Below are 10,857 nucleotides of genomic sequence, written 5' to 3'. Positions count from 1 at the left end.
ATCTCATTTTCCTGTACAAATGGGATGAAGTCCGGGTTCTTAATTCTTCTTAGAGTGAGAGAGGAGAGATGGGTGGAAGAACACTTTGCAGCTTCTGTCTCTCCTCGAGCTTTCTATCCCATCCCCTCTTCTCTTCAACTCTGAGACGCCCACTTTCAAAAACTAGGGTTTTTGTGGGGTTTAAGCCCCTGTGCTTCACCACCTCTACAGCTGAACCAGTCCAGCAAATCCAGGCTGACCGCCATTCAATTCTCTTGGAGCGACTGCGAATAAGGCATTTAAAGGGTTCGGGTAAAAAGCAACAAGATAAAAATCCTTCCTTGACTGTAAAAAACCATCCTTTTCCTTCATCCACTGTTAATAGTGATGATGAGAAGAATAGGAAGGTTTCTTCATTTGGAGAGCTGGGTTTATCAGAAGAGGTTATGGGAGCTTTGGAAGAGATGGGGATAAATGTTCCAACTGAGATTCAATGGCGTGGGGTGCCTGCAATTCTCGAGGGGAAGAGTGTGGTGTTGGGTTCTCATACTGGGTCTGGAAAGACACTGGCTTACATGTTACCTTTGGCTCAGGTTCTCTCTCTCTCTCTCTCTCTCTCTCTCTATTATGGGAGTGCTAGAGTGAGTATATGATAGCTTTGCCGAATTTTACTAATGTAGTTTATGGCATGTTTGGATGTGATTTGTGTCTCTTTTCCTCTTTTTGCCCTTTTGGTTGGAAATTGGCACTTTTTTTTTTAAGAATAACTTTTTTTAGAATGTATTCGTTGATGGCGTTTGTTGTTTTGATGTTTATGTTTTAGAGTTTTTTTTTTTTTTTCCTTATGTTATATTTTTCTTGTTTCTGAGGTTGATTTCCACCATCTGCTGATAGAACATTCACTTTGATTATCTTGTTTTCCTATTGAGTTATTTTTATTTGGTGCATTTATGATAGTGTTCTATGGGAATCAATAGCAAATAACAATGGGATATACCATTTTTATGCGCCATTTTCATGAACATCAATGTAAAAATGAAAAGAGAAACTACATCATAATCTACAAAATATATTATGTATGTTCTGTTTTTGTCACTTCGGAGACTTCCGATTTATGTTCTATATGTGGCTTGTTATATTTTTCTTGTTTCTGAGGTTGATTTCCACCATCTGCTGATAGAACATTCACTTTGATTATCTTTATTTCCAATTGAGTCTTTTATTTGGTCCATTTATGCTAGTGTTCTATGGGAATCACGCGCCATTTTCATGAACGTCAATGTAAAAATGAAAAGAGAAACGACATCATAATATACAAAATATATTATGTATGTTCTGTTTGTGTCATATCGGAGACATCCGATTTATATTCTATATGAATTGCTTATTATCCATAGTAGACGTAATTTACTAGAATTTCTGTTTCATGAAAATGTAGTTGAAACCATAAAAATGAGATATATTGGTCCTCTATGTCATTGACTCATACCTTGCTACATGCTTAGTAACCATTTCATTTCCCCGAAGACACTTTTAAACTTGAGAGGGGTCCGAAGCAATGTGCTTGGATACTTGGAAAAAGGTTTTTGCCTCCCTGTTTGTTGGTTTACATGAATTCCAGAGGCCCTGGCTGTCAGGGTGGCGAGTACCACAGCTGGACATCTTGGGTTCCATCTGTTAACGTGCCGGGAAGAAAAAAAACACAGTTATTATGCATTGAGTCTATTCTTAAATTTGAGTGCACTTTCGGTCAGAGATTGTCTAAAGCATGTTTTTTGAGAGAAACATTGTCTAAGGCATGTTGCTGCAAGATATCGATATTTTATCATAAATCAAGGCAAACACTAAGAACAAGAAGCAAAGTAAATGAAGAAAGAGATTAGTTTTGCAGTTTTGATTTGTTCTCTAGTGAGCTTATATTATTTGGATTTTAGAACCTATAAACATTTAAAACATTGGCTGGGAGTTCCTTTTTTTTTAATATATTGGAAAGATCATGGCAGGGAGTTTCTTTTTGTGATTTTCTTTCTTGTTACTGATATGCAATAGAGAATATTGGTTGCAGTTATTGAGACAAGATGAGGCAACATTTGGCATGGTAATGAAGCCTAGGCGTCCTCGTGCTGTTGTCTTGTGTCCTACTAGAGAACTATCTGAGCAGGTTTCTTCATTTACCCAACTAAAAGTAAGGCCATTTATAATTTTTTGGAGGCCTTATGTGTCTTGGTTTTTGTAGGTTTTTCGAGTGGCAAAGTCTATAAGTCATCATGCGAGGTTTCGGTCAATCATGATCAGTGGAGGTGGCCGCTTAAGGCCTCAAGAAGATTCTTTAAATTGTCCAATTGACATGGTGGTGGGGACACCAGGGAGAATCCTTCAACACATCAACGAGGGCAACATGGTCTATGGTGATATCAAATACTTGGTGGGTTTCTCTCTCTCTCTCTCTCTCTCTCTCTCTCTCTCTCTCTCTCTCTCTCTTTCTTTCTTTCTTTTTTGATGGTGGTTTGGTTTGGGATTATGTGGCCCATAGTTTCCTGATTGATTGAAAAGAATGTCCATGACTGCTAGCGACCACCTTCTATAAAGTAAATTTTGTAATTTGTGCCTAGTATGTGAGTATATTTTTTGTGTGAAAACAGTTTTGTGCAGCTCTTAGGGTATCAAACACAATTTTAAATTGGGAATTCTTTTCTACCTGTTGATCTCCTTTAATGGTCATTCTTTGAATGGATTTGGTGGAATATATGTTAGGTTTTGGATGAGGCAGATACCATGTTCGATCGTGGTTTTGGTCCTGAAATTCGTAAGTTTCTTGGACCTTTGAGAAGCCGTGCATCAAAGCCTAATGATTCAGGGTTTCAAACTTTGATGGTCACTGCAACCATTACAAAGGTGTGCTCACTTACTCTTCAATGGAATGTAAACATAAACATATGATGCCACTAATGGAAGTTTTTTGGGTCATTTGGAATCATATATAATTTTGTTTAGTAAATTATTATGTAGTCTCCATTCTAAATTCCAAAAGCAATTATGGCTTGATGAGATCTTTCTTGCCTTCTAGACAGCTGCAATTACTACTACTTCAGTGACCCATCAATAGGGAACCAAACTCTATAAGAAAGTAGGTTCATGCCACTGAAATCTACCATTTCTTACATAGAATTTTACGCATTTTGGATCTGTATGACGTTCTTTGGGACATTAGAACAATGCATAACTTACAGTTTATGCAAGAAGTTACATTTCCCCCTACATTTTGTGAACAACAAATTATACTTCTTTACACTATTACAGACTCCTTGCTAAGCCAAGTGTTAGGTACATGCGTGCTTAGCTTTCTTATGATGTCCCTATCTGACTGGCAAACACGCATGTGCTCTCGCGCATGCAGAGAGAGAGAAGCAGACAATGTAGGCCCGTCATACATATGAAAACGATAGACAGAAAGAGAGAGAGAGAGAGAAGCAGACCCTGTAGGCCCATAGTACATATGAAAACGATGGAGGAAGGGGGATCTTATAGTTTTGGTCATGAATGGAAGATAGTGTTTTATGAAAATTTAATGGAAGAGATAGTATTTATTTTGTTTGCTCTGACTGTAAAAAGCATTGCAGGCAGTGCAGAAGCTGATTGACGAGGAATTTCAAGGGATAGTACATGTCCGAACTTCAACATTACACAAGAAGATTGCATCTGCCCGACATGATTTTATCAAGCTATCTGGTGCTGAAAATAAGCTTGAAGCACTTCTGCAGGTTGGTTTTACATTCAAAACTCTATTTATAGTGATGATTCTAAGAAACTCTCAAGTGCTTGACATTAAAAATTTGATCCTCTTTCCTCAATATGGTGAGTTGTGTCATTTTGAGAAAATTGCAATTAGCTTTAGGACTAGATAAATGGCACTATTTGTCTTGTGTTTCATATACTATCTGCCAATTGCCCCAGTGGTTCCCTCCCTCCTTCCCTTTTCTCCCTTCCCAGTTTATTACATTGTTGTCAATTCAAGTCCATACTGATTAAATGTATTATGGAATTCATGCAACTAGGTTGATTGTGTGATTAGGTTCTTGAGCCAAGCCTTGCAAAGGGAAACCGCGTGATGGTTTTCTGCAACACCCTCAACTCTAGCCGTGCAGTGGACCATTTCCTTGGCGAAAATCAAATCTCTACTGTCAATTACCATGGGGAGGTCCCAGCCGAACAGAGGTGAGCTACTATCAATTACCTTGGGCTAACTAGTGCAACTCATTTCAATTGTGATTTCATGAAGAGTAGCCAAATTGTACCCACCGAGAAAGGATTACCAAAACTATATTTTTATTGGCTAAATTGCCCTTATTAGAGTTCTTCAGAATTTGCGACTCTTCCTGGGCAGTGAGGCCTTTCATATTGTTTATTCAGCAAGCTCTTCCTTTCTTTTCCAATACAAATTGGCCGACCTGCATTTCTATCCTGGAGAAAGGCAACCTTGCATTCCCACAAAACCTAATTTTTTATCTTGGAAAATTTAGAAGCATGATTCTATATTCTTTTATTATCCTTAACTACTTATATTTTTTGGTTCAATAATTGACCTGATCTCATGATGACTATGTTTTGAGCATGAATCTTGTTAGTGGGTTCATTTTTTATCTGTTTAATTATGATTCAGGGTTGAAAATCTCAAAAAATTTAAGAGCAATGATGGGGACTGCCCAACCTTGGTTTGCACTGATCTGGCTGCTCGAGGACTGGATTTGGATGTGGACCATGTCATCATGTTTGACTTCCCCTCAACTTCAGTATGCCCATTTGCTTACTGTTGATCCTCTATTTTTATTGCATGAGAGAGAGAGAGAGAGAGAGAGAGAGAGAGAGAGAGAGAGAGAGAGCTTCAACTGCAGCATGGGAGAGAGAGAATGTTGACAGAGAAATGGGCTTAAGTCACAATGTGGCTAGAGAACAAGGACTTAGAGAGAGAATAAATGGAGAGAAGTGAGGGTGCTACTTGCTAACAAGAGGTCCGTGCGGTGTTTATGTAGATTGACTATCTTCATCGAACGGGGAGAACAGCTCGTATGGGAGCAAAAGGTGTGATCATTCGCCTCTCACTTGCTTCTTCCAGGCTCTCACCATGAATCTCAATAACTGGTGGCATAAAATCTGTGGAATTTTGATTTCTTGGGTCAATTTTCCATTTACTGTTGGGACATTGCCACAGGAGTCCACAAAATTCATTTAGATGATATCTGTTAGAACAAAAAAGTCTTCGAATATTGTAACCCAAACGTTTTCCTCTCATTTTGTTACAGGGAGAGTAACAAGCCTTGTGGCCAAAAAAGACCAACTTTTGGCTGACAGGATTGAAGAAGCCATTAAGAAGAATGAGAGCTTGGAGTCTCTTGAGGTTGCCAAGCAAAACCAGAGTGATTACAAATCTGTGAGAAAAGTCACAAATTTGAAACCAAAAGCAAAAATTAGCACAGCTTCAATAAAGTCATCATCCAAGGGGTCTCAATCTTCAGCTCAAAAGATTGTTTCAGCAAAGGGCAAGAAGAATCCAATGAGTTCAATGGCGGGTAAAAAGATTGTTTCAACGAAGAGCAAGAAGAATCAAACGAGTTCAATGGCTCCAAAGCCCAAAATTGTGAAGAAGAGAGTGGAAACCAGGAAACCCAATACAGGTCAAAGGGTAAAGACAAGTGCATCCAAACTTCGGGTAGTGGGGTTTCGGGGACGGAGTGCGGCTGCTTAGAAGCAGCATTTGAAAACATTTATAAAGCCGAGTTGTCTTCACTTGTGGGGGAGCAATCTCTCTCTTTGTAAATTATCTAGGCAATGTTCGGAAGCCATCTTAGATGCTGGTCATCAACAAATTATGTAGTTTTGATTTGGAATTTTCTGGAAGATCCAGCTTTAGCCTTTTTGGGTAATGGGGTGTTTTGTTCAGGAAATTAAATTTATCCGTGAGATGTCTCATGGCTGTTTTGTTTTGCTTACTTCTGTGAAGAAATATTTAACAACTTATATACAATAAATCACTGAAATTCCATCTCTATTACATAACTCTGTCAAATGGTGCTAATTTTAAAAAGGTGCTTCTATTTGTAGGCTCTCTTAAGCTGTGTACAAACGAGCCTCCAATGGAAAAGCAAAGCTCTTAAGAAGAGGACATTTGTCTTGTATATGAAGAGCTTTGGCCTAATAGAGGGCTAACGTAGAGGCCGTTAGTTTGGCTTCCTAGATATCTAAAATCACTTTTTAATACTACTTCGTGATCTATCAAGTCGGTGAAAATCATTCAGATTGTAAGCTGATATAGTATATACACTATGATGCTTTTGAAGAGCCTGGGCTAAGAACTTAAACCCCAATATACAACTGAAGGAATATGAGTTATGTATCACCAGTAATCAGAGCATGAGCAAGATCCATCCTTGAAATGATGAAACCTAAGTGCATCCCTCATGATAATCTCACGCCCACTGCTCAATGAAATAAGCTTAATTGCTGTGTGGCAATCAACACAAACCCGAAGGTTCTTAATTACCCTAATAGGCTTTGAATTTGCCTGTTTGAGAAGCCCCAAAGCAATAGCGAGCTTCTCGCTATGCTGAATAAGGACCTCCTCCTTCTCTTGATCCTCCAAATCTTGCATCACCAGACTGCAGTTTGGAACATAACCCAGCTTTTTTATATCAGATATGAGTGTTCTCAAATGGGTCTGCAATTCTTGATTCAATGGATGCGACTGATCAGAAGCATAGAAATGGTGCATCTCACCATTGATCTCGATCCAGCTGCACCCAGGTCTCTTTCGAACCTTCTTTTTTTCCATATTATCACTTACATTTTCAGCATGGACCCATCTACGTTCCGATCCATGAATGCTTATGAGCTGCAAATATGGGCTTGGGTCTCGAGAGTTTGCCTTTATTAGCTTGTTAGCTGCTCTTTGGGCTATATCAAAATTGGGTTTTGCTTTGCAGCCGTTAAGCAGCGAGGTCCAAATAACAGAGTCGGGTTCAAAAGGCATGGATGAAACCAACTTCTCTGCTTCTACAACCAATCCTAAACGAGAGAGAAGATCAACCATACATCCATAATGGCTTTTCTCAGGCTTAATTCCATAAATAGAGCTCATAATGCTAAAGTAGTTCCAAGATTGTTTTGCCAGACCTGCATGGCTGCAAGCCAACAAAAGACTAAGAAAAGTCACAGAGTCTGGTTTTATCTCCATGGATACAAGCTTTTCAAAAGCTACAATGGCCTTTTGAGCATTCCCATTCACTGAATATCCACTTATCAAAGCATTCCAAGTTACCAAATCTCGGTTTTCCATTTTATTAAATATTGACTCTGCAGTCACTATATCCCCACATTTAGAATACATATTAATCAGCGAATTAGCGACTATCGAGTATGATTGTAACCCGATTTTGATACTTAGAACATGAACTTCATGGCCAAATTTTAGTAGAGCCAAACTTGCACAAGCAGTCAAAATACTGGTTAAAATAGATTCGTTGGGGCATAAGCCAGTAAAAATCATTCGGTTATAAAGCTCCAATGCACACTCATAATGCCCCAAATTCATGTACCCACCAATCATTGAAGCCCAAGACAAGATATCAGGTTCTTTCACTTCTTCAAAGAGCTTCCGAGCCTCTACCAATCTACCATGACGAGCAAAACCATCGATCATGACATTGTAAGCAATGGCATTTTTCTCAGGCATTCTTTTGAAGAAATCTTCAGCTTCTTCAATCTTTCCCTCTCGTACCAACCCATTGATCATAACCGTAAAAGAAACTGTATCCCTTTCAGGCATCCTCTCAAAAAATCTTTTTGCATCATCGATACACTTATTCTCTATCATACCTGAGATCAAAGAAGTCCAAGTTATAACAGTGGGTTCAGGCATCCTCTCAAATAAAAAGATGGCTTTTTCCATTAATCCTTTCTTAGCATAGCCATTAATCAAAATGTCCCATGATATCGAATCTGGTTCAGGCATGTCATTAAACAATTCCCATGCCTCTTCTATTCTATTGTTGTTTACATATCCACTGATAATGGCATTCCAAGACCCAATGGACTGAACCTGCATCTTTTCAAACTCAACTCTTGCTTCCTCAATAGGCATACACTTCGCATAAAAGGTTATAATGGAAGACTGCAGAATCTCATCAAAATCCAAACCAATTTTCAAAATAAATCCATGAATTGCCATACCCAAATTAACAAATTTTATACCTGCACAAGCATTGAAAGCACTAATAACCATACGTTTAATGGCTCTGAAATCTTTTATACAAGCCATCATATCAACAAATAGTGTTAGTCCCCTTTCATATTGCCCATCATTAACAAAACCAGATATCATAACAGCCCATGTAACTGAATTTCGCTCAGCCATGGAACGAAACAATCTATATGCTTCATTAATTTTCTTCATCTCAACATACCCATTAATCATAGAAGTCCATGACACCACATTTTTTAATGGCATGTGATCAAAGACCCATCGAGCTTCACTGATCCAAAAGTTTGATGCAAACCCAGAAAGAAGAGCATTCCACGAGGCCAAATTACATTGAGTTATACCATTAAAAATCTCCATTAAAGAACCTGGATCTCTGCACTTAGAATAAAAGGTGATCAGAGAAGTACCCACATAAACATATCCACAAAAACCAGTCTTTATCAGTAGCCCATGAATTTGCTTACCCTGAATTAGAGCTCTTGTATCTGCACAACTTGATAACGCAATTGAGAAAGTTCTTTCATTGGGTCTTAAGTTCTCACTTAAGAATCTAGAAAGAAGTCTCAGAGCTTCTTCATAGTGGCCATTTCGCGAATAACCAGACATCATACAATTCCACGACACTGTGTCTCTTTGAGTCATTTTATCAAACACATTGCGTGCTGTGAATAGATCACCAGCCATGGCCAATTCTGTTACAGTTGAATTACATGAATAGATGTTTACAAATGCTTCATCACCATTGCACCTGAGATTTTGAGGAATTATAGTGAGTTCTTGGGTCGCTGAGACAGTATATGCAAGATTAGCTTTGAAAATCGACTGGAGATTGTTTTCTTTGAAAGGACAAAACCATTTAAAGATTTTTCGGAAATGGGTTGTTCTCATCATGTTTGGGTTCTTGGAATTTCATGATAATTGCAAGAAAAATAGGAGAATTTTCAGTGTTTGAGTGCGATTAATCGCGCCAAAATTTCCGGGGTTTTCAGCATATTATAGCACTAAAACTTCATTCTACATCTAGGAAATGACCATTTTAGAGCAGTTTACAGAAACTCCCCAGCCAGGGAAGAGGCCCCTGGCTTAGTCCTCATGACTCGACCGAGTCATGATGATGAAAATCCCTGAATAAATTGAAAAAAAAAAAAAAGTACTAAAAATCAAAATAAAAATAAAAATAAAAAATCTTTAGGAGTCTGAATGAGCTAAAAAGAATTATTAGAAAAATGGAATAGAAAGACCATATCTGGGGATATTTTTAAGAAAAATATATAAAAATAGGGATTTATGGTAAAAAAAACATTCACCCATCTTTGCTAAATACATCTAAATTATGTAAGAAAAAATTTGTATAATGCAATTTTAATTTTTTTAACAATTTTTGTTCATCTTTTTAGTTATATTTTTTAAATACCCAAAATTGTCACACACTCAGGTACTCGGCCTAGCCATATATCTCGGATTAAGAAACTAAAAACTACTTATTGGTTAAGGGGGATGTAGTGGACCAGTAATAAAAAACTTGGCCAAGTTCGCTTGGACTTGGCTAATCGAAACTTGGCCTCTTATCAAGCCGGGTAGTTGGAAATTCGAGGTAACTAGAAAATACAATATTATAAAAAGAAAAGTTTACGCTGGACGGGTATGATGCACCTAAAAAACCCATTAGAAAAGGTTGTTCTTTATGCTGGGAAACCCTCAAATCGATCTTGGCCTCGAGATTTATAGACATGAAGATAGGGGATTTTTAGTCCAAAAAATAGTTTATCTTTTAACACATTATCTGGACCGTCCATTTTCATGATTTTCAAGTATTTATATATTGCTTGATCGTTACCATTTATAAAACTTTAAATTTCATAATTGGGAGAAACAATTGATTTTCATATCATCGCAAGGCTTTGCGACACCGAAACTGCATTTTCGACATAGTTTTGAGGTGCGCCTTACTTCAATATTATCAGGTTGACACCTTATACAAACCTCACAAAATATAAAATATATTGAATTGTGAATCAATGTATAAATATATTTTATTGTAAGGGAAAAGTTTATATAGAGCTGAGGCTTTAAACAATCAAATCAGAGCCTATATCAAAAATTTCACTAGAAGATGCTGTTTTGATGCCCAAATATTCTCAAATTGATTATCTCGACATCAAGATGCATAGACATAAAAAAAAATGGATTTCAAGTTTTAAAAATAGTGTATTTTGTAACGTATTTTTAGACAATCAATTTTCAAGATTTCATAAATTTGTCAATCTGCACTATTTTGAAGCTTTAAACTTTATAAATAAAGATAAAAATATATTTGAAGGCCATCACTAAGATTTCATGTATTGAAACTACATTTTTCGATACTATTTGAAGGTAGACTCTAATTTGATTGTTTAGAGCCTAGGTGCTATACAAAACACATCCTTTATGTAATGATTGGTGAGTTTTATTTTTTGGCCCTATGTCATATTTTTATAGTTTCCGCTTTTTTTGAATTTTTTTTAAATATCTTTGGCTGTAAATCATTTTTTTTTTTTTTCTAAACCCACTTTTTATATCTATTTCCATATTAGTTGGACTCGTTATGTGGCTTTTAGTTTATTTTTATTCTTATTTTTTATTTA

General features: G+C 37.1%; 2 protein-coding genes across 2 annotated transcripts; one reads left to right on the top strand and one right to left on the bottom strand.

The window, feature by feature from the left end:
- RH39 lies at positions 1-6,023 on the top strand. Its single transcript, XM_088868240.1, has 9 exons — positions 1-572; positions 2,045-2,140; positions 2,216-2,404; positions 2,734-2,874; positions 3,600-3,740; positions 4,052-4,194; positions 4,640-4,769; positions 5,010-5,058; positions 5,280-6,023. The coding sequence occupies exons 1-9, from the start codon at positions 69-71 to the stop codon at positions 5,720-5,722; spliced, it is 1,836 nt and encodes a 611-aa protein (XP_088724366.1). The 5' UTR covers positions 1-68; the 3' UTR covers positions 5,723-6,023.
- A 233-nt stretch (positions 6,024-6,256) lies between these two features.
- Positions 6,257-9,936, bottom strand: LOC105420485 (pentatricopeptide repeat-containing protein At5g50990-like). Its single transcript, XM_020665762.2, has 2 exons — positions 8,698-9,936; positions 6,257-8,606 (listed from the first exon to the last, which is right to left on the bottom strand). The coding sequence occupies exon 2, from the start codon at positions 8,588-8,590 to the stop codon at positions 6,371-6,373; it is 2,220 nt and encodes a 739-aa protein (XP_020521421.1). The 5' UTR covers positions 8,591-8,606; positions 8,698-9,936; the 3' UTR covers positions 6,257-6,370.
- Positions 9,937-10,857: the final 921 nt, after the last annotated feature.

The sequence above is a fragment of the Amborella trichopoda genome, chromosome 5, assembly GCF_054954075.1.
Source record: "Amborella trichopoda isolate Santa Cruz 75 chromosome 5, AtrichopodaSantaCruz75HAP2 v2.0, whole genome shotgun sequence".
NCBI lineage: Eukaryota > Viridiplantae > Streptophyta > Magnoliopsida > Amborellales > Amborellaceae > Amborella > Amborella trichopoda.
The sequence above is the reverse complement of the archived record's forward strand: the minus strand, read 5'-3'. Positions and strand labels throughout refer to the sequence as shown.

Bases quoted from the DNA above. Each gene is read 5' to 3' on its own strand.
- LOC105420485 (XM_020665762.2), bottom strand. From the start codon at position 8,590: ATGGAGATTTTTAATGGTATAACTCAATGTAATTTGGCCTCGTGGAAT.
- RH39 (XM_088868240.1), top strand. From the start codon at position 69: ATGGGTGGAAGAACACTTTGCAGCTTCTGTCTCTCCTCGAGCTTTCTA. The intron at 2,875-3,599 runs GTGTGCTCACTT...AAAGCATTGCAG, and splicing joins TCACTGCAACCATTACAAAG to GCAGTGCAGAAGCTGATTGA. The intron at 4,195-4,639 runs GTGAGCTACTAT...ATTATGATTCAG, and splicing joins GAGGTCCCAGCCGAACAGAG to GGTTGAAAATCTCAAAAAAT.